Source organism: Adiantum capillus-veneris, chromosome 15, assembly GCF_014529385.1.
Source record: "Adiantum capillus-veneris isolate H3 chromosome 15, ASM1452938v2, whole genome shotgun sequence".
Lineage (NCBI taxonomy): Eukaryota > Viridiplantae > Streptophyta > Polypodiopsida > Polypodiales > Pteridaceae > Adiantum > Adiantum capillus-veneris.
Window position 1 is genome coordinate 12181499 of NC_140945.1, and position 24104 is coordinate 12205602.

At 42.2% G+C, this 24104-nt stretch overlaps 2 protein-coding genes across 2 annotated transcripts; one reads left to right on the forward strand and one right to left on the reverse strand.

The window, feature by feature from the left end:
* Positions 1-1218: 1218 nt before the first annotated feature.
* Positions 1219-4518, forward strand: LOC147440284 (uncharacterized). Its single transcript, XM_086483283.1, has 2 exons — positions 1219-1821; positions 4495-4518. The coding sequence occupies exons 1-2, from the start codon at positions 1219-1221 to the stop codon at positions 4516-4518; spliced, it is 627 nt and encodes a 208-aa protein (XP_086339409.1).
* A 16444-nt stretch (positions 4519-20962) lies between these two features.
* On the reverse strand, positions 20963-23833 carry LOC147440285 (calcium-dependent protein kinase 20-like). Its single transcript, XM_086483500.1, has one exon. It carries the CDS (start codon positions 23719-23721, stop codon positions 22408-22410), a length of 1314 nt encoding a protein of 437 aa, XP_086339626.1. The 5' UTR covers positions 23722-23833; the 3' UTR covers positions 20963-22407.
* Positions 23834-24104: the final 271 nt, after the last annotated feature.

Consider the following 24104-nt stretch of genomic DNA (forward strand, 5'->3'; position numbering starts at 1 on the left):
CAGACAGACAGTCACAGATTGACTTCTGACGCCTAGTGCGGGGGAAGAAGAGGGCATTTTTTGCTCAATTAGAGCTGGATCTATACCAGTTATTCTTGAGTCAGGACTCGCCTAAGGCATGGAGGCTCTTTCATGAGCAGTCTCCCCCCCCTGCCATCACCTCTACAGAGACCTGGGGTCAGTACGCATCATCTTTGTATACAGTTTTTGGACAGCATCCCCTTCTCGACCCCCCCGATCCATGCCCACACATGTGCTTTTTTCACCACTGAGATGGTGAAGAAGGCCATTGACAGGATGAGGACTAGGAGAGCATATGATCATGATGGCTTAGTGGCTGAGCATTTCATGCATGCCAGAGATCTACTAGCAGAGCTTCTAGCAGTTATGTTTAACCATGCCATGTGTGAGGACTTGCCTGATACTTGGAGCCTGTCTACGATCGTACCTATCTTCAAGTCAGGAGACCCTATGGAGCCTAGAGATTATCGCACTATCATGATTGGACACACATTGGCATCCATTCTTGAGTAGCATCTGAGTAGATGGGCAGAGAGGAAGGGAATCCGTGTTGTTGGGCAGGCAGGGTTCAGGAGAGGCTTTTCTACTCTTGACGGGTGAAAGCATGTATAGGTGGCCTGGAAAGTAATGTCAAGGACATTGCTTTTTTGCGCTTAAAAGTGGGTGTTTTAAAAGTGCTTCAAATCTCAAAAAGAATATCACTCTCCTAAGGTACGTCAATTAAGTCTCCTAACGTAACGTACCACAATTAATGAGACTAAATGTAATTTACTGCTGAACGCTGGGCCGCTTCTTTCCCGCTTCAACCTGTCTGAGCTTTCTTTGTCTCTGAGATCTCTCTTGGAGCTCTATCTAGCTCCTCTCTGTCTCTCTCTCACAGAGCTCTTGCTGAGCTTTCTGTACCGGTCAGTCCCCTCTCTCTCTCTCTCTCTTTCTCTCTCTAAGCATGGCTCCTCTTGTGTCTGAGCTCGCGCTCATCTCTCTCTCTCTTAGCACTCTTTCTCTCTCTCTCACGAACTCTATCTCTATAGGTTCCTCTTCTACTTGATGATTCTTGAGGTATGTAAACACTTATTATGCTTTGTTAGTATCTTGCTAATTAGTGCAAGAAGTGCCATGTATTAATTAAAAGTATAGCATGTAGTTATGATTTGTATTGTATTTCTTGTAGAGCAATCCTTTGAAAGTACTGCAACAATGGAGCACAGTGAAGAACTGTCTATCAGCTCATCGTCATTGAGTAGAGAAGATCAACTTCAGCGCAGAAAATTAATGAGGGAATATTGGGCTGCTCAGAAACGAAAGCAACATCAAGCAACGGTCAACTTTGTGACGGAAAGCAATACAGGGGAGATGGATGAAAGAAAGAAACGAAGGATATGTCAATCTATGGTACAACACTTTGATACCTTAACCGTGGGAATGGATGCAAGTGGTAGGAAGGAAATCTTTGATGAACTTCTTCAACATCCTTGCTTCCTTACTATGCAGAGTAAATCCAAAGAGTTGGAAGCAATTATGCTAAGAAACATCCGCAACACTTTGAATCATGTGAAGGTCCCAAGATCTTCAGACGAGTTTTTTGTGAAGAAATCAGTAATGATGATGTTGGTGAATGGTGGAAGCAAGGAGCAAAACACTGACATGAGCATACCGCAAGCTGCCAAGCTTATGGGGATCCACAAAAGAAACTTATATTCAGCCAAACATCACTTAATAGTGTCAAGTGAATCCGATGGTTCGTTCCCTGCATCTGCGTGTCATAGAGATGATGCACGGAGAACTCACATCACTCAAACTGTTAAATACATAGTCTTTCAATTTTGGACGGATGAGACGAGGGTGTCCCCCAACAAGAAAGATGTTTGCAGTAAGAGACTAGCTAGATGTTCATATGTAAAGCATCCAATCCACCTTCTTGAGGACCCTCAGGTAATTGATATATTTTTTTAGCACTTTTTATTGGTGCTACAACTCATATTCCTGCTACAACATTATGTTTCTATACCACTTTTTATTGGTGCTACAACTCATTACTACCATAACATTATGTTTCTATGCTTCTTTTTATTAGTGCTACAGCTTGTTTTGGTGTTTTGCACCACTTTCTAGTGGTGCTGCAACATTAAAAAGTGGTGAAACATTACTATACTGGTCTCTAATTGAATCTGAACCACTTCTAAAATTTGATCAATAGTTCTAAATGTTTTTGAAGCACTTTTACTTGTGTTTCCACACCACTTTTTAGTGTCTTTGAACCAGTTTTTAATGTTTTGCAGCAGGTTTTAATGTTTAAGAAACAGTTTTTACTAGAAATGCACCAACGCTTCACCGTAAACCCTACAAAGTGGTGTTCACCCACTAAAAAGTCTTGTTTACCCAATGCTAACAGACGTGTTTTACAAACTCGTAGGGGTGTTACAGGTGCAAACGTTTTTGGTGGTGCATCTCACTTTTTCCAAGTGATGTAGCAGCTTTTAGTCATGGTGCAACAGTTATAGTAGTGCCATAGACTTTTTACTGCTGCTGCACAAATGGTTCCCACCACCTTATGATGGTAACCAAAACCATATTAGTGGAGTTTGAACACATTTTGTTATTAAACACTTACAAGTGCTGTCACACCACAATGAAGCGGTGGACACAACACTTACAAGTATAAAAACCACTTTCACATGGTGTCTGACCGCATTCAAGTGGTGAGAAGCCACTTTCATGTGCTAAGTCACTACGTCAGTCCATCACTCCATGCAAGTGGTGAGGCACCACTCCCAAGGGGTGTGACACCACTTTCAAGTAGTAACTAAAACCTTATCACTGCAATCAAGCGGAAAGTTCCCGCTTTCAAGTGGTTAGACACCACATGCAAGTGACAAGAAAACGCGTTAAAGTGGTGACTGCCCACTTTGAACTAGTTTCTCACCACTCTCAAGTGGTCATCAAGTGGTGAGACACCACTTTCATGTGCAAAGTACTACGTTAGTCATCACTCCATGCAAGTGGTGAGACACCACTCCCAAGTGGTGAGACACCACTTTCAAGTGGCCGAACACCGCATTCCAATGACTTGAATCCGCGTTCAAGTGGTGACTGCCCACTTTGAACTAGTTTATCACCATTCTCAAGTGGTCATCAAGTGGTGAGATACCACTTTCAAGTGATAGCTTAAACCTGGTCACTGCAATCAAGCGGCAAGCTCCCGCTTTCAAGTGGCCAAACACCGCATTCAAGTGACCAGAATCAGCGTTCAAGTGGTGACTGCCCACTTTGAAGTAGTTGCTCACTAATTTTAAGTGGTCATCAAGTGGTGAGACACCACTTTCATGTGCTAAGTCACTACGTCAGTCATCACTCCATGCAAGTGATGAGGCACCACTCCCAAGTGGCAAAACACCACTTTCAAGTGGTATCTAAAACCTTGTCACTGCAATCAAGCGGCAAGTTTCCGCTTTCAAGTGGTCAGAAACCGCATTCAAGTGACCAGAATCCGCATTCAAGTGGTTACTGCCCACTTTGAAGTAGTTGCTCGCCACTCTCAAGTGGTCATGAAGCACTTTTCACAAGAGCTTCTCCACTTCCAAGTTGTGTTGGACCACTATCTAGTTCTGATGCTGGTATGTCGCCTAGTATTTTGTCCCTCCCAGCTACTTTTTAAGTGCTAGATTTTAATTGGTGACTGGCCACTTTGAACTAGTCGCTCACCACTCTAAAGTGGTCATCAAACACTTTTCACAAGAGCTCCTCCACTTTCAAGTTGTGTTGGACTACTATCTAGTGCTAATGCTGGTCTGTCGCCTAGTATTTTGTCCCTCCCAGCTACTTTTTAAGTGCTAGTTCTGAACTTCCCCAGAACTTTCATGTCCTTACTCACCACTTTTTAATCGTTGCCCACCATATTCAAGCAGTGCACACCATTTTTTATTGGCGGTTCATCACCGTCAAAGTGGTTTGAATTCACTTTTAAGTCGTGCCAAACCACTTTTTAGTTACGCTGAATGCGGTTTCTCACCACTATTAAGTTGTCCTCACACAACCTCTTAATATTCTACCTTTTTGTATGGTTACTAGTTTCTACACTAATTTGTATTTGTGGTGCATTATTTTCACAGGTAAAACAATACTACTGACTGTATCATTACTAGTTTTTAGTGGTGCACACCAGTTTTTAGTGATATAGAATCACTTTTTAATGTTTTGAAACAATTTAACCAGTTTTGAATGCTAAGTTTATTTTTAACATTTGTATACATGTATCTTGCAAGTGGAGCTTTATTTAAGATTCAAGACAAAGTATGCAGATATTCAGATTTTGCAACGTTGCTTCGAGTCTATGAAACCGTTCTTTGTCCGAAAATTGAGGGATCGCTACACTTGCTGTTGTATTGTGCATGTACAAATGATTTTCCTTAAAGAGGCAGTAAATCACATGCGGACTCGAAGTTTTGATCTTCATGGTTCTTGTTGCATGTGCAGCTGCCCTTTATGCTTTCATCATGATGAAGTTGTCAACCATGGATGTCTTGCATACAAAAATGCAAGTATGAGTACCACTTCACTGTTGGAGTCTATACTCTGCCCTATACTTACAGAACATAGTTTCCATAGCTACCAATGCTTAATGGGAACATGCAATGCATGCGGTGTAGGTAATATTCAGATCTGTCCAAGAGAAGAAGTTGAGAGAAAATATAGTGGGTGCCACTGGATTAAACAATGAAGCTAGAAAGAGCACTGTGAAAGACATTGTCCACAAGAAAATGCTGCCTAGAGAACTTTTGCGAGTGTACCAAGACCACTTGAAGAAGTATGTCACTCACAATTTTATATTTAGGTGGCAAGCACAACAGTTCAAAGGACTGCATTTCTTTGTTTCCAGATGATGTGGTTGTCTCCGTCGTTGACTTTGCAGAGAACTACTCCTTCAAGGAGCAAAATGAGATCCAGTCAATGCATTGGTACACTAAGCAGGTCACTATCTTTGTCCTGATTACTTATTTCCGCATCGCATCAGGTGCAATAAAGAAGACCATGCACTTTTTTGTCTCAGATGATAAACAACATGACACCTTATTTGTGCAGCATGCTTTTCTCTTACATGCTCAATGGTTGAGAGATCAAGGGCTAAGCTTTAAAAAACATTGGGTTTGGTCAGATGGCGCAGCTTCACAATTTAAAGCAAAGCGACCGTTTTACTTTGTTGCTAGATATTGGAGCCTTACTGGCATGGAAATGAATTGGAATTTTTTTTTCTCAGGACATGGAAAGGGGGAACATGATGGGGCTGGGGCTGTCATTAAAAGGGCTCTAACTCATGAGCAATTGAAGCAAAATAGTGTGCGGTTGACTTATGCAATTGAAGTTGTCTCTTTTTTGAGAATGCATCTCAATACTGGAGCAACTACTATGTATGACAAGCAAAAGAGGGAGGTCAGTAGGGTGTTCTGGGAGGTCAAGCTAGGCGATGTTCATGGATCCCATCAATGGGACTGCAAACCATTGAAGGGCTCAAGAGCAATGCACTGTGTGAATGGGTATTCTGAGAACAACACTTGTGCATTGCGATCAAAACGGTTGTCATGCTTTTGTTTTCCTTGTAGGCTTGGCCATTGGAGAAAGTGTATGAACATATCACATGTGGAGACGTGGCAATATCACACTTTGGAGCCACTTGCTAATGATTCCCAGTCATACGGAGACTCAGACGATGAGGAGTTCCATGGTGCCACTTATGCAGGTCATTATGACTCCTTAAGCGATGCTCCCACACCTGGAGACAATTTTGTTGTCACTTCTGAAGAGAATAATGAGGAGGCTGTTGACTTCCACATTTTGAAGTGTGTAGTAGCTAAGGGCCTAACAACTAACGAGCAAATTGATGCATGGGGCAACAAGATAGAGAAGCATACTTATATGGTTACGGGCCATTGGTATAAATCCCTACAAGAAAACTTGTATGAGCTGTGGGATAACAAGCCAGTAGTTTTCATATATTCCCACTTGATAAGGGCAATAAAGTTCCCTATGGAGCCTGTAGTGCTCGATGGCATAGGATAAGTGTTTGAACTTTCCATGAAAACCATGAGGCAATATACAATAGCATGCCCTTTGAATTGTAAATCAAATCTGATTTTATATCATCTAGTGAAAGATTGAACAAGATGGAATTGGTGTAAACGTACGATGGAATTGACATGTTGGTTTTTGAGAATGCTTCACCACCCCCCCCCCCCCCAAACATCACCACTAAAAAGTGTTGCAGTTTCAAAAAAACTCAATAAAAATTTACCACTTTTTAGTGGTACTAAAGTGGTTTAGCACCACTAAAAAGTGGTTTAGCCCCACTAAAAAGTGTTGCAGTTTCAGAAAAACTCAATAAAAATTTACCACTTTTTAGTGGTACTAAAGTGGTTTAGCCCAACTAAAAAGTGGTTAAGAATGCTTCACCACTCCCCCCAAAAATCACCATTAAATGGTGTTGTAGTTCCAGAAAAACTGTTGCAATAACATAATAAAAATTTAACCACGTTTTAGGGGTTTAGCACCACTAAAAAGTGGTTCTGAGACATTCAGAAGTGTAGAGACACGTATAGTGCAGAGACACTAAAGTGCCAGAAATTATGTATATTTCAAAAAGTATATTACAACAATTATCCAGAAACGTCTACATATCCACCAAGAATGTACAATATATAATGTTTCTGGCACTTCCAGATGTACAATCTCATTCATCTTCATTTATAACAAAGTTCTCAAAGACTAGACTCGAAAGTTCATCTTTGGGATTGCTGATGGGGTTTGCCTTTGTATACTCCAAGGTATTGGGGGTTAGTGCCCATCTGCACAGCCATGGAAACAGTGTGCGCGTGAGGTAATCAGGGTCTTGTTCTTCATCAAGAGGATCAAAGGTGGGTGGACATATACAGTTGTCCCAGACATTGCGCATATTTTTATATCTGGAGTCATCTACCAGCAATGTCTGAGAGGAGTCGTATTCTGGAAACTTGTTCCAAACATGGTACAGGGGCTTGAAAGACACAGGTTCACGTGCAAGGTCTCTTGGAGCTCCAGCAATCTCTTCAAAATACGACCACTTTTCACATTGCCAGTTTGAGAAGAGATCCCTAAAGTAATAAGTCATATGTTCCCATATGTCTGGCCAACATGTATTGAGGATATGCTCAATGTTAGCAGCAGTACAAGTACTCCAAATCATTGCATCTGCTATTTGCCTCAAATCCCAAACAAATTGCTCAACATCTCTACAGTAGTAGATCCACAACTTCTCGTCCACTCTTTTTAGTTTAACTCTGTCAGAAGCTGGACGTGGAGGGTGTTTAAGTTGTCCAGTCTTTGGATCACGTTTGGTTACATCTCGTTTCACGAATAGTCCATCGAGATCAAGGATGATGAGCTTTTTGATCTTGCAAAAATTCGAAACAAGATATCCCCATCCAAGGCAGTTTGGCGAAATCTCCTCAATTTCGGGGCAAACTGCTGGTTCCTGGTCTTCCTCTACTTTATCTGGTGTTACATCTGCATCCTGCTTAGCTGCTATGTCTTCAACCTTCTCATCTGGTTCTTGAACATCTCCAATCCATCTAAGTTCTTCCATGTACAAGTAGCGATCCTTAAAAACCTCAATCAGACTGACATTAACCTTTTTGGCAAGAGATACTGGAGAGAAAAAATAAGCTCTACTTGAAGATGCTCATGATGATGTCGGAAAGAACAATACGAGTACAATAAATAGACAGTCAATGAACAATATGAGTACAATAAATAGACAATCAATGAGCAATAAACAACTAGTGAACGAAAAATAAAGCCGTCATTTCATTATCATCAAAATGAGGGTACAAAGACAAAATTACAAAGAGGCTACAAAGCACAAAAGGTTAATAGGGGCTACAGAAGTTTCTTGCGGGACTTTGGTTTGGGAGGTTTAAGGTTGGGTGCTTGGAGGTTTGTCTTTTTCCAAGCAGATGAAGGCTCCTTGGATTTTTTACCTCCGAGTAGGCTCTGGAGGCTCGGATGCAACCTTAGCTTTTTTCTTTGGTGTGGCGCGCTCTTTAGTGTTGCTCCTCTTTTTCCTACGCCCCAAAATCTCTGCACAAACCTGTGAAATAAGAAGTTGTGAGTCCTCATCAGACAAGTTCACTGTTGTATCCTTTTCAATTGGCTTCTCAGATGATTTTTCAGCGTCCTCTACGTCCTTGTTCATTGCAGGTTCTGGCTTCAGAGGCACCTCGGTTGACTCCTTGGATGCGTCACCTTGAGCTCCCACTACATCTGCTCTTTTTTCAACCCTTTTTTCTGCCTTTTGTTGGTCCGGAGTGTCTTCACCTGCTTGTTTCTGGGATGCATTCTTATCCCCGCACCCACCCCACATGCTATCAATATTGGGCTTGCGTGATGACCCAGCTTGGGAGTGTGCTACATAAAAGACAATGTAATAATACTCAATATTAAGTTATGTGAACATTCAAAGAGAAGAATGTTCCACAGAATATTACCAATTCCATCAACAGGAGGTCCAAAGATGCCTTCCATTGGATCTTTCTCTGCAATTACATGGAGAAAAGAAACAAAATGGTCAAGAAATGAATCTACAATCAGCTTCATATCATAAGCTATAAAAACATCGATTACCTGTACCAACATGCTCATCCATGTTTGCCTCTCCAGGTGCCAACAGATTCAAAGCATCTTTTAAAGGTTCCTCACATCCATGAAATAGACACTTGCCGACAGACTTACAGGCAGTTACAAAACAAAGTGGGTGATACGGATGTTGACACCGGAGCATGTAGACACCGGTAACAACAGTCTGCATGATAGACATCCCACAAGCAACACAATCACCTAACTGCACACAGCTATTGTCCCGATCCCAAATGAACAGGCGGCCTGACAGGAAGGATAGGCATTCTTGACTTGAACAAATTAATAATCGTTTCCACAAATCGAAGATTCCCTGTCGCCACTTCTACTTCCCATAACAAAGTGTCATGCTGACCTTGTAAAAAAATAGCACTGGATACTTTATAAAACAGTATAAGTGTTTGTGCATTACTTTCAAGAGTCTTCATCACTTTATGTGGTACCACTTAAGAGTGTTATATAAACACATTTAAGTGGTCTTTTACCATATAAAATGGTCTCTAACCATTTTTTCCTAATTAGAGTTTAACCACTTTTAAGTAATATCAACTACTACTAGGTGAATCAATCAAGCTTACATACCTGTAACTGTGCTGCCTCTTCACCTAGGTTATCGAGATTGTGCACTTCAATATCAAGTCCCATGTCTTTGAGAGCCTCCTTTCTTATTTGAATCAAGGTCTCAAGCTTTGCCATTGCTTCCTCGTTTGGTACAAGCCCAGCCTTATGCAACTTGAGTTTCTCCATATCCTTGTTCATTCTCTCTACGATCTTGGCGGCGCCTCGCATCAAACCAACCTGCTCATCTCTCTTTGTCTTTGATTGATCTAAAGCAATTTTTATTGCTTCAAGACATTGCTGCTTCTCTTTTAACTTTTCAGCAGCATTAGCCTTCATGTTAGAAATAGCTGCTACATCAGCCGTTGATGCAGAAAATGTAGTCGAGGTTCAACATTTGACATTCCAAATGTTCCCATCGAGCCAAAGGCCCGCTTCTTTAGAAATTCCTCCTTAGCCTGCCCTGAAAATTGATGTCCACCTGAGTATGTCTGCCAGTCAAAGCCTGTGCCAGTACTGTCAGTGTAATTAGGCATATTTTCTGCATTAAATTTCCACTCGCTTCCAAGACATGGACCGTTTGTGGACCTCCATTTCTCCAATTTCCTATTTAAAGTTTTCTTTTGGCGTAACATTTTGATAACACCTTCAGCATACACAGCCCATGCAACTAAACCTTCAGAATCTTAAGTGGCCTTGCACATTAGGAGAAATATGGACTTTTCATGGGCCTTGTAAGGAATCCTAATTTTTAGGGATTAAGGCTAATGTTGTGTAGGGTTAAGGGGACAAGGGCATTCAAGAAGCTAGTTTTGAGTAGATTTTTCTAGCCTTTTTTTTAGACACATGTAGGATGTGGACCTAAGAGGTCACTTTCTCTCTCTAGCTTTTGGAAAGTGAAGGGAGTAAAGGGGTGTGTCCACATCAGCAAAAACGTGGGTCACTAAGAGCCAAAATTTGACTTAAAAGTTATTTTTACTTATTTTTGACTTAAAACTCCCTCCCAACATATATACACATCAAAAAAATCATTTTTTGACATTTTTTTAAACCTACAAATACTAAAAGTCCACTTTTTCAAAAAAAAATCCCCAAAAAAAAAACCTTTGTTCTCTCCTCCTCCTTCCTCCTCTATCCCTCTCCTCTCCCTCCCTACCCCCTTCTCTCCTCCTCCTCCCCTCTCTCTCCCTCTCCCCCCCTACCCCCTTCTCTCCTCCCATGTTCCTCCCTCTCCCTCCCCCCTCTTTCTTTTCATTCTTTGCTTCCTCACGCAACAGCTGCCATGGTGCTCACGGACATCACAAATCGTATGCCTCCACCACCATGTACTCCGCACAACAAAAGTGTACATATTGCTTGTCCGCGGTGTTTGCACCGAAGGCCGCACGTGAGGGTGAGCAGAGGTCATCCCAAGATCGTCATACTGTCGGTGAGACGAATGTTTATGGTTCTTCAATATCTTGGGAGAAGAGAAGTAGACTTGTTAGGCTATTGCAATTGGTTGTGTATGGGTGCAGGTGCTTCTTTGCATTCGTGGATGCATGAATGTCAAGCTCTAGCTTCAGCTCAAAACAGTGGCATTACAAGAAACAGTGGGTGCAGGTTAGAGAGGTCAAGTGTCACCACTTTTCCTCTAAAACAGCCTTCTTTGTTACATCTTGCAGGTAGGTGCTTCAAATCCATCCTTATTAGAGGTGGGTAATCTCATCCTAATATATATTTTAGGATTTTTTATTCCTAGTTGGATGGAAATACTTGCAAATTTGTACAACATATACTTAACAAGTGTCTTTATTATACAGCTTAAAAATGTTGAATTCATAGATATTTTTGTTTGAAGAACATGTCTCTAATGCGTCATGATACAAGGTGACCTCTTACTATGCTAGTTAAGTGGCGTTGTTTGCAAAAATGGCTCAAGGAACCGGCATAACATGAAGCTTTTACGGTGGCACAAAGCTCTCCTCAAGCAATGTGGCTCCCACTACACCAAAAATCACTATGCTAACATGGAGAGATCCTTAGTAGGACAATACAACAGCTTTTCATCAGCAGCACACCCTTTCCTAACATGAGGGCACCCCCACCAGAGATATTTTTATATGATAGGTCACCCCATGAGCATACCATGTCATGGAATGGATGTAAGAACTATGAATGCACTACCCCTTGGAAGTTGTTCACGAATGTATGTTTATCAAAGTTAATGAGAAGAAGTTTGGACTTTTTTGTTTGTTGATGTGTAAGAGCACTCTTGGTCTACCAATTTTAGATTGTTTGATAAGTTAAATAATATTTGTAGTCATTTAAAGTGTCAATTTTTTTTTTTTTGGTAAGATTGTACATGAGAAGACATGATAAAGTACAAGAGATCTTGACGGAATAAACCTCGATGAGATTCCCACCATGCACTTGTGACACCATACCTCTCCTTGAACCCTTTGACTTCTATCGTTGTGGGGAGTCCAAGGGGTGGCTATTTTCAAATTTTTAGCATAACTTTTTTTTAAAGGAAATTTTGGTTATTCTAAAGTTTATACACAGTCTAGGAGTTCATTCTGATTTGTTTTTCTTCAGTTTCAAATTTTGACCGAGTGCACTCCTTGGAAGCCACTTTTGAAGGTGTTAGGGCGAGATTTTGGGAAAGTTTTGTATGTAGGAAGTACAGTCCTTAACACAATAAAAAACAATGGTTCTTTGAGTATTTTCAGATTCCATGGTTTTAATGCTCGTTGGAGCCCGTAGATTAAGAAAAAAGTAAAAAATGTATGTTTTACATCATTTTTAAATAAATTGTCAACTTGCACGTTGATTTTTGGAGAATACGAGCAAGATATGATTTTTTCTCATCACATGATGGTCGAAGAATGCGATGAGATGAACAAATTCATGTGAGACAAGCCCAGACAGATTCGGAGCCGATTGAAATCTAGAAGCAGTTGAAAACAACCGAAAAGTTCAACACTTAAATTTTATTATAAAAAAAACTTAACACTTGAATCATGGCCATGCATCAAAAATATGCTCACATGGTGAAGGAGGTGCTTCAAAGTCAGTATAAAATGCAAGCAATAGCGTTGGAGGCTATTCAAGAAGTTGTAGAGGCTCAAATCATTTCAGATGACTTTGCAATGACAAAATGATTAAGAGTTGTGTCTACTGTCTCCATAGTGATTTGGCTTTTCGGTTTATCCATGTGTTTTAAGTTAAGTGGTTCTGGCCATGAAGAGTTAAATTTAAATCAAATATTAACATTTTTGTCATCCTAAGGGGCAAACAAAACTAGAAAATACAAAAAAAGGGTGGCCACAAGGGCGCGCAAATGGCCCATCCAGCAGTTTTGGATGGCTCATCGGTGTGCCCTTGTGGCCACCCTTTTTTTTGCATTTTCTAGCTTTGTTGGCCCCTTAGGATAGCAAAAATGTTAATAGCTGATGAAACCAGATGTTTATGTAGCATGAGACTAGATTTTTATATTGTCCAATGTGATTTGGCCTTTTGGTGTAGGGAACTAGTAAGTTGAGTTGAAGGAAGGCATAATGTGCTTGAAAAGTTAAATTTTACATTCATCTCACCTTTTCCAAGGTCCTTGAGTGCAACAATAGCCTAATTATGCAAAAAAAAGGGTGGCCACAAGGGCGCGCAGATGGCCCATCCAGCAGTTTTGGATGGCTCATCCGCGCGCCCTTGTGGCCACCCTTTTTTTTGCATTTTCTAGCTTTGTTGGCCCCTTAGGATAGCAAAAATGTTAATAGCTGATGAAACCAGATGTTTATGTAGCATGAGACTAGATTTTTATATTGGCCAATGTGATTTGGCCTTTTGGTGCAGGGAACTAGTAAGTTGAGTTGAAGGAAGGCATAATGTGCTTGAAAGTTAAATTTTACATTCATCTCACCTTTTCCAAGGTCCTTGAGTGCAACAATAGCCTAATTATGCAAAAAAAAAAGGTGGCCACAAGGGCGCGCAGATGGCCCATCCAACAGTTTTGGATGGCTCACCTGCGCGCCCTTGTGGCCACCCTTTCTTTTGCATTATATGGCCTTGTCTACCCCTTATAATAGCAAGAATGTTAATATTTGATGAAACCAGATGTTTATACAACATGAGACTAGATTTTTATACTATCCAATGTGATTTGCCCTTTTGGTGCAGGGAACTAGTAAGTTGAGTTGAAGGAAGGCATAATGTCCTTGAAAAGTTCAATTTTAGGTTCATCTCATCTTTTCCAGGGTCCTGGAGTGCAGCAATAGCCTAATTATGCAAAAAAAGGGTGGCCACAAGGGCCCACATATGGCCCATCCAACAGTTTTGGATGGCTCACTACGCGCCCTTGTGGCCACCCCTTTTTTTGCATTATATGGACTTGTCTGCACCCCAGGATACCAATTTTTTTTTAGATTAAGTGAAAGCAAATCTTTATGCAACATGACAGTACAAATTCCACTTCTTTTCACTCAGATGTAATTAGAGCTCCCCCCCCCCCCCCCCCCCCCCCCCCCCCCCCCCCCCCCCTCTTTCTTTGTGTTCAAAGGTCCGGAGCATTCACTATGTAAAATTTTCCTATATCACGTGCGTTCACTAGAATGGATTAAAGGTACCCCTTATAGGCCTTATCTACACATGTTTGTGCAACTTTACAAGAATATAAAATCCCTTCTGTTGAACACATGTTCTATGTTACATATACTTTAGTGAACTCCCCATGTCAACAGCCTCACAAATCCTGTGCACTAAACATTGAACACTAGAAATCGACCAAACAAGGAGCCAATTTTTACTTCCTTGTGTCCACCTAGTGTTCTTGGGAATGTTTTGGTTAAGCCATTTCTTTGGTATTTGAAACCACATGTGACCCCTATTGTTATAGTATCCAACCAAAGGTTTCTTGATTGGAAGTTTACAGAGGCTCGAGTGGTACATATCTTCTATGTTAACAATGCATGTATCTATAATTTATGTTTAGACTTTCTCTATCCAAATGAGCTACATGGTAAAAATAAAATCCGGAATTTAACAGTTAAGTTCACAAGGTGATAGCTATTGGTATCATCTTTAGCAATACCAAAGAAATAGCAATACCAAAGAAATAGCAATACCAAAGAAATAGCTACCAATAGCTAATGAATAGGGATATTGAAGAAGATTTCATACCAAAAACTTGTCAACACTACTCAAAAAGTTGGAAACTCAAAGGCTTTACAATATATGTATGATGAAACAAGAATCAATACTAAGTCACCCCGATACATAGACACCTCCATCTCAAGTGATCATTTCTCTAATCAAGCTTGGCATATGCATAGTATGGAAGCAATAACATGTTGGAAAGCAAGAGTTTAGCTTTCTCAACTTGTGAAACATTGCTAATGATATATATTCAACATCCCCAAATGAGGACATCTTGACAAAGTTTATGATCCACTTTAATAAGAATAACCATTAATGATTAAACTGAAATCAAAATATTGCTTAAATTTCTTCAAGGTGGAGTGATTAAGACTTGCGACTTGAATCATCGTATAGGCAAATCAAAATATCCATAAAAGTAAACAATATTTCTCAGATCTGTATGAAACTTCAGTAATCTAAATTAAATACTCTCACTCAATGCGACACCATTTAACAAAAAAACATATTTATATTGCATTTATAGAGGAATCCAGCTTCATGAAAATTAATTACAAATGGAGACAATGTTGTTGTTGTTAGGCTTCTCTTACAAGTATTTGTCTTCCTCATCTAGAGATTCATATACACTTGAGTATTTGTGTGTCTATGACACTAGGGAAGATAGTAGTACTATATGGATGGCTTCTATGAGAGCTCCTAGAGAGTCCCTATTGGTTCAAGATTCTAAAAAACACCTACTATTCTTATCAAAATCTTTTAACATGGTAGTGAAAGGTTCCTCAAGGAACAAAAATAGAGTGATTTCCATCTCTGCACATGGTTGCTTGCTCATGTCCTCTTAAAACAAGTTGAATCTGTAAGTAAACAAAAGATTATGTGAGCACAAAGTTATAAAGTACAAAATGATATCATTCCAATTATCTAATGACAATTATACGAAGAATAAATTACAAGAAAAATCTTTGACGACTCTCCATAGATTACACAACTTACTTACATTGTGAGACTCAAATCACATGCTACACAACTATAGATGGCGCACCAAAGCCATCAACAAAATAGCACCACCCAGTGTTATGAGGTGTGAAGCCTAAACACTGAAAGCCATAAAGAGGTTAATTCTCTCCAGCATGATAAACTTAAAGATGGAGATGATGTTAAGCTCTGAATGTAAGCTACAAGGGTAGTTTTCTTACCATTCTATCTTTATGTTGGAGATGAACCCTTGCAATGCCCACGCGATATTCACACCTCCTATTGTTGTGGTATGCAACTCATGTGAGCTCATACTTTTTCCACCTTCGGGAGTAGAGGTTTCCATGTAGTGTGAGTGAATGAAAGTAGAATGAGTAGAATCTTGTTTTATGTTGTAATGGAGGTGAGAGAAGGGAGAGGAGCTAGCTTGGTGTGAAACTATATGGTGGGCAAGGGGAAGAGATGGAGGAGGAGCTTGCTTGGTGCTACAATGGAGGTGGGAGAAAGCTAGAAGAGAGATAATGATGGACTATAGGGGGGTGCATGTGGTTGTTGCAGCAATGGAGAGCTTGGAAAAGGGTTTGTAGAGAGAGAAAAACACTTTTTAGCTATAGAATAGGTTTGGAAAGACTGTGGAGGGTGAAAATGATGTTTTGATTTGTTTTTTTTTTAAATCAATTTTTTGGATTTTTTAGTGCACGTTTTTAACTTTTGAAGGTCAAAAATACTTTTTTGACCATGAAATAGGTTTGGAGACCTTTTAAGGAGGGAAAACTTGAAATTTGAAAGTTTTTGAAATTTTGAAATTTTTAGTGTATTTTTAAATCCGGGCCAAAAAGTGGGAGAAAAGAGGTTAAAGTGGTCCCCCCCCCCCCCTCTTTCCCCTAGCCACCTCCCTTACCTTCTCACTAGGTAAGAGGCAATTAAGAGGTGTAAGGCTACCTTGTCCCTCTACTTTTTTAAGGGTATAGAGTGTATCCACCACCCTCTTCCTATTGGCTGACCTCTAATTAACCTTAATCCCAAAGGACCCCTAGAGGGTTCATATTTTTCCTAATGAACTTCTGCCAAGTAAATCCATGTGCAAAATGCACGCCTACCTCGTTGTTTGGGGGAGCTCCCTGATATACTTTGTGGTATAGCAGGAGACATTCTTCATACATTTCAGGCCTCAGTCCCTTTAAATGCATCTTCTCCTTTTGGTGGCGCTTGTAAAGCCATACACTAAGCCACTCCTCATCTGAGAAATCATCATCACATAGGAGCTTCGGATCCTGGCCAACCAAGCATAGCCCATATTCGGTATGAAAATCTTCCTTGGTGAAGCAAAATTTTGTTTGAGTGGGTAAGGCCACTCGTGGTACTGTCCACCTCCCTGTAAAAACATATAAGAATGCATGTTAGTATGTAATGAGCCATAATTAAACTTGTTTTATCAACAATAAGAAGTGGTTGAAATGATTTCTGCACCATTCTCAGTGGTACTGCAAAATTTTTAAGTGGTGGTGTACCACTAAATGGTTCTCAACCGCTTAAAACTGGTTAGGTAACACTAAAAAGTCCTTCTACACCACTATTTTCTAGTGATACATCCCCTTTTGGAGTTTCTTCACCACTTTAAAGTGGTGCCAGCACATAAAAGTGGACTGAACCACTGTTCAGTTGTGCTACACCGATGTGAATTGTTGTACACAACTTAAAACTGGTGCTACACTCCTAAAAAGTGGTGCTTCACCAATAGAATGTGGTATCTCCTTGTAAAGCTTCATCACTTAAAAGCACTTAACCACCACTTTTAGCAAAGATGCAGAACTAACGATTATTGCACTTTTGTAAAGCATCACTAAAAAGTGGTTCTACAGCACTAAAAGTGGTTGACCATCACGCACCGCCACTTAAATGTGATTTGAACCACAAAAAGTGGTGACCACCACTTTATTAGTGTTTACCACTTTAAACCAAATAACGTTCAGGTTAAAAAGCACCACTTTTCAGTGGTTTTACACACTTTTAAGGTACCGAATAACATTCTAGTTAAGAAGCACCATCGTGATGCTTCGCTTGAAAGTGATGCTTCACCACAAAATAGTTAGGGTTTTCCACTGGAAAGTGATGCACCCATTGTATCGCCAGTTTTTACTAGAACCTTACCTCTTTTTAGTGTTTCCCAGTACTTTAAAGTGGTCCAGTATCACTTTTGTGGTGATGTACCCATAAAAAGTGGGTTTCACCCACTTGATATTTACTAGTGGTGTGCACACTACTTTTTCCTAATAAAGCAACACTTTAATTGAATCCATGGGGGAAATACCTGCATCTAACCTGCTGAACATTTTGCTTCTTAGGTGTACCCTTGGGGGACTTGGAAGTTCTTTTTGTAGCATGCATGTGCAAAAAATTCAGAAATTTTACAAGACATAAAACCAATTTTAGAAATGCATGCATGATGCATCTAACCTGTTTTGATAGGCGACTCCTGCGTAGAGCTCTTTCCCTTCCTAGGTGTACCCTTGTCAGAGTCTGAAGGTCCTTTTGTAGCCTGGTTCTTCATCCTGAAAAAATCACAAATGCCACATAGATACAAGATCAATAGTTAAATGCATTCATGCTTGAACCTGCATGATGCATTCGTATAAGCATGCACACACAGTTGATAAAATCTGCATTCATGCTTCAAGCTGCATGATGCATTCTTATAAAGCATTCACAAGGGTGATCAATTAGATGTGCACAATGCATATACATTCCAGAATAAATTCTAAACTTACACATGCATCATTAATAGTTACGATCCATGATTATCTTGCCACCCAACAGAGGGCAGACCATATCGCCAAGGGTTGAACCTGGGTCCTTACGCACCCACCCATTCACTTTAACCACTAGGCCAAGCCCCCTTTGGTTATCTTGCCACACATTCAGATTCAACCAACATTCGAGATAGAATGCTTCAAGCTACATGATGACACATATATGTTGCTGCTACAAGGGATTTTTACTGAAGTTGATGACCAGCCCAGCAAAAAGTACTCCTCCTGAATTTGCTTGTTGTTGTTGTGATGTTGCTGCTTGTTGCTTCGGCTAGCAGAGAAACACAAAGGATGGAGGAAAGAGGGAATCAGAAACCTGAATGGCGCTGGCGAGACAGAGAGAGGCCCGGGAGGAACGAGCGAGACAGAGTGGGAGGGACAAGACTCGAGAGAATATTTGCATTAAGCGCTCGAACGTACCTTGAGGTGATCATTAATGAGTAAGCGCTTTCACTTAGTACACGTCAAATTTTAACCCTTTTTTTCCATAAATTTTGAATTTAACCCGACTGTTTCAAATGCTTAAACCACCCATTTTCTTAACCCCAAACACCATATACTATATAGTGGCAAAAGCGGTCCACCTATACATGCTTTCACCCTGACCATATTTTGACACTCAGGGCCATCATCGAGGAAGGTAGATCCCGTAGGAGACGGATCTATTGTAGCTTTGTGGACTTCCACAAATCATTTGACACAGTACCCAGAGCTAGATTGATGCGCAGATTACAGGAGATGGGAGTACCCTCAGAGCTCATTTGGGGGACCATGGCACTACATATCAGTAGTAGGGCTTGTACGCACCTTAGAGGGTCTATCTACACCGGTTCACTCCACTATTGGGGTGAAGCAGGGATGCCCTCCCTCTCCTACTCTATTTGGTATGTATGTGGATGAGGTTTCCGACTACATTGAGAGAGATGGTGATAGAGGTGCACCGCTGGCAAGGACATGGATTCCGCTATTGTTATATGCTGATGATATTGTGCTGATCTCCGACTCTCTGCACGGGATGCAACGTCACTTGGATGCTTTGCATAGGTTTGCCGTTATCTGAACAGAGCTAGCTGCTCCCCCACTAGTAGTTGAGGCGCTCACCAGATCTGTTTTCTTCCTACACCGCTCGTGGGAACTTCCTGGAGATAGATACGCCCACCTTGCACTTGAGTCCTCTTAACAGTTAGCCAGGCAGGGAGACATAGCATGTTGGTATGGGGAGATGACGTTATGGTTCCAGGCACATGGATTCAATATAGACACATTGCCCCCCTTCCAGTATCCATTGGATGCACCCTCTCTGACTCTTACATAGTCCGAGACCACCACGCTCATCCGCCAAGACCTGATTCAGCTAGACACCAGGAGGACATGGGTACAGTCAGCACAGGAGATGGGCACGAAGATGTCTTTCTACAGAGAGCATCTCCTCCAGCTTACGACGGACGGTTTTGTGACGAGGCCCAGATACATGGACACCCACTTGTCTCATGGGATACGGTGTGTTATTGGCCCGATACGCACATCTTCACACTAGCTGCGGATCGAGACTAGGAGATACAACAGAGTGCAAGCAGAGGCCAGGACATGCACCTTGTGTGACATGGAGCGTGAGACAGAGTTACACTACACATGCCACTGCCCCCGTCTACTACGAGATACGAGGCCGCTTCCACTGCTTGTTTAGAGAGGGCTTTGGACCACTCTCCAGAGTCATGAGGTACGAGGATCAAAGATGCCTGGGTTTGTTTCTACTCGAGCTGCGTAGACACAAAGAGAGCCTGATGAGAGGAGAGCCTAGCCAGTCTCAGAGACACGTCACAGACTTCTTTAGAGCAGACGCTGGACACCAGAGGAGCTACTACCACAGCAGATCTTGTCGCCTCACACCAGAGGTACACTGATCGATCGAGCGACTGAGCTAGGGAGATCGAGACGCCCATGACTGCGGAGGACTACACAGCATCGACAGAGGCTATTATGAGGATTCGGACCACTTTGGCCCAACATGCATGACGCCCAGTCAGACTGTTGGCCATGGAGGAGATTGATGAGATCCACAACCGACTGATGCTGGATCTCTTGTGACTTGTGATTTAGCTACCCCCAGCTAGCTACTTAGTTCACGCCTACCAGTTTAGGATCCCATAGTACTTTTATTTTATCAGTTTATCATTTTGTCATTTTATTTTGTTACTCTGACTTTGTATCAGATTTACCACATTGTAACGCTGTGGTCTCATAGGTCATTTTGGCCCTTTTAAGACGTTAATATAACATTTCATTTCTCTCTCTCTCTCTCTCTCTCTCTCTCTCTCTCTCTCTCTCTCTAGCAAGACTAGTTCAGACAATATAACAAAATTAATAGCAAGCTTGCTCATGGCTTTGGTTAAATATCGGGGAGCTGGCAATCGAGGCAACAAGCTAGCCGGTCTCCAGTCACCCACAGCAGCTGATATTCGGTTGACCGAAAGATCAGTCAACGCGCGTTGCACACGGAGTCAAACCATGCACTGATGTTGAAGCTCTGTGTGTCTCAACCGCTGTGTTACACACACGCACATGCTCATGCGATGGGAGTAGCAGATTATATTTCATACCACATGCTGCTGCCTCCAAAAACTGTGTGACCGGTTGTGCCGGTCACCTCCACCTACACGGGGACAACCACCCCCATACTTAACCATTGTCGCTTGCTCATATAAAAAACTACGGTGACCTTTGTGGAAAACTTGAGAATTGTGCATTATATGTAATCACCACCTGCGTTTTGCAGACATGTCCTATTATTAGATGACAAGGGTTCTTGTTTTCTGCTGGGAGGGATATTACCCTCGGTTTGGAAAATTTCAGTCCACCTTTCGTCTGCATGTGAGTATTCATATTCACCAATTCGTGCAGGAGTGCAATGCACTAACCTCATACATTAGAAGCAATAACAAAGAAAGCAGATTGTTGCAATATTTACCTTTGCTTCAAAATTCAGCATTTTGACTCGAAAGAGCTTAATGGAATATGAAAGAAACATGCAAGACTGGTGTTGGATGTAAAATAACTGAAAAACAGTACTGTAGAACGCACGAGACAGCGAGATTTACGTGGTTCGGCAGGTTGCCTACATCCACGAGAAATGGGGGGTTTGTATTGATATTGCAGTGCAACGATGGAGATGTATAAAAATGGGAACAAGTGCATGCATGCCTTGTACATTTTGTAGCAGCAGTACTGCTGTCCAAGAAGTCCCCCTGTTATAATAAATTCCAGAGACGTTCCCACTGGTTTAATTTACCTTTTGCAATTGCAAAGTCTCTTTAGCTGTTGGTTGTAGCTTTCCTTAGCAAGGCCTCAGCTTAAGCTGTTGGTTGTAGCTTTCCTTGCCACAAGCTGCGGCCATGTCAGCTTCAGCTCGTTCTTTTGCTTCTTAGATATCCCAATTTATTTCTCCTAACACTGGTGCAGGGATCTTGTCCAGCCGGCCAATCTGCTATTTCTCTTTTATTTTGAGCTGCTTTTCCAATAATTCAGGTCCCTGAATATTCAGGATCTTCACCTGCAATGCTTTGCATTCTTTCGATGTCATATCTCTGCTTCTTTGGAAGCTGGTTAGCAGTGTGGATTCACTCTCTAATTGTGTATTGTACTGGGGTGGGGTGGGCAGAGAGAGAGAGAGAGTCATATCCATGAGGACCAGGATTCTATTGTCATGATGTCTCCCTTACAAAGTGACACTATCTGCTGCTTCAAATTTGTCCTCTTACACTTCCAATCTGAGGCGTGCCGCCCGGGGGTGGGGTGGGGGTGGGGGACTGCTGCATTAGATATCGAGGCCCTGTGAGACTGACTTTCCCTTTCAAATTGGTCAGTAAGCTTATATATAATTGAGGGTGATCACCTTCATCAACATACAGCATGATGGAGAAACAGAATGTTAGCTCGACTTTAATGAGCTTGCCTTCGATCCCTGTGAGACTGACTGTAGTTTGTTATTATCGTTGGAATAGAGCCGACTCCTCATGTCTTCTTTTGTGACTCATGAGTGCTTAATCTGGCAATTAGCAACAGTACAGTGGCGCTCAAGGCACGTATACTCACATGATCTCTGATATTGACACTAAATGTAGTTCAATATTGTTACAACTAATTCCCCACATTAACATTGTAGCAGATGATATATTGTCAAACCTCTTGATGAGATCAGGTGCAGTTGTCCCTCAAGATACATTCCACCAAACAAACTGTACTATCGAGATCATACCGCCCTTACCATGGCAATATTTTCGGGCAGGGCATTAGCCCATTGTCGTCGGTAGCACTTTCTCCTCATAGCCACGCCGACTCTTCTGGGCTTGGGAGCGGGCTGACTATCCAGCATTTTATTCTCCTGACCTGCTGCAGCACCTGTGCGGGACGTTGCTACGTCTGACCATTTGCCTCCATTCATTTGCTGCAAATTAGAATTAGCTGGCGTCACAGAGTGAGCTTCTGATATGCACTTTTGACTGGTTTTTCGCGTCGAGGCTGGTCCAACTACATTGGCGCTCCATTGATGATCAGCGACCAGATGATCACTTGCTGTATTGAGATGTAACCAGGGATGACACAAGAGCTCATCCAAAGTGAGCCTCGAATGGGGGTCCTTGCAGAGGATTCGAGTAAGGAGGTCCTTTGCCGAGGATGAGAGGCCGAAGGTATCCAGTTCCAGGTGGTTGCAGAGGATGGCTTCATGGATGGCACGGATAGAAGCATCGCGAGGGAGGCAATGCATGCCAAAGGGTAGAGTAGATGTGAGAAGCACGTGCACAACTACGCCTAGGCTCCAAATATCTGCACGGCGGTCATAACAGCCCTTGATGACTTCGGGCGCCTGGTAGCGTGGGGTTCCGACACAATCACAAAGAGTCTCTCCTGGAGCTAGGGTTGCTGCCAAGCCAAAATCTGCAAGAACTGCCTCTTGCACATCGCTGTCGTTGATGTGGCGGAAGAGAATGTTTCCTGGTTTGATGTCACGATGCATGATATCTCGGGCATGGCAGCATGCAATGGTCCGAGCAAGGCTGGCAATGATGGGAGCAGCCTCACGATCGTCAAGCTTGAAGAGAGGAGGGCGAGAGTCTAACTTGGCAAGCAGATCACCAGCATCACAGAAGGTAGTGAGGAGATGGAAGCATGTGTCATCGCCTTCGAAGGTGGCCACAAGGGGGAGGACGCCGGGTATGTCACTCAGGTACTGAAGCACCTGGGCCTCCCATCGGAGTTGGGTGTCTGTGAAGTGCTCCTCTGCGGTGAGCTTTCTTTTTCTTGTACAGGAAAGATCATGCCCATGATCAATCGAGTCCTGGCCTTGATACAGCTGCTGTGTTCGCAGCTTCTTGCTGCTAGGGCTAGGGCATGGAGGTTTGATGACATGCGACCTGATGGTTTTGCAGGCCACCCGTTGCGTGTTCGTTTCCTGGTCCGTGCAGAGGAGAACAAGGCCTTGCCCGCCTTGGCCCAGCTCTTGCACAACCTCCAAACCGCCGTGGCTCTCCAAGGCACGGCAGCAGGCATCATGTCGAGGAGCCATAAATCAACTTTAACGTAGGTGGTTCTTCTACTTCGTCGTCGTCGTCGTCTGCACCAGATGAGCGACCACCGCCCGGTTCTTGCAGACAAGAGCGCCTGCCTCGCTACGCTGTGCGTCGTCCGCGATGGCTAATCCAGAAAGTTCTTGTGTAGTAGGGTACGGGGGCCACCTTAAAGCCACCTAAGGGGAGAGAGTGATTTAGGGACCCAAATTGGGTCTTTTTGGGTGGTTATGGTATTGGTTACGAGCGCTATGTGTCTATGCACATGTGGAAAGAAATTGAAGGTGTTGCAGCTAGAGGAGCTAAGGTAATTGTGCAAAACAAAGATTCTTGTGTATCAAAAATGGGAATGAAAAAGAGGACTGCGATTCCCCTGCCACTT

Excerpts from the sequence above, each read along its gene's own strand:
- LOC147440284 (XM_086483283.1), top strand. The coding sequence starts at position 1,219 with ATGGAGCACAGTGAAGAACTGTCTATCAGCTCATCGTCATTGAGTAGA. Across the intron at positions 1,822-4,494 it reads GAACTCACATCACTCAAACT|CTGCCCTTTATGCTTTCATC; the intron begins GTTAAATACATA and ends TTGCATGTGCAG.
- LOC147440285 (XM_086483500.1), bottom strand. The coding sequence starts at position 23,721 with ATGGCTCCTCGACATGATGCCTGCTGCCGTGCCTTGGAGAGCCACGGC.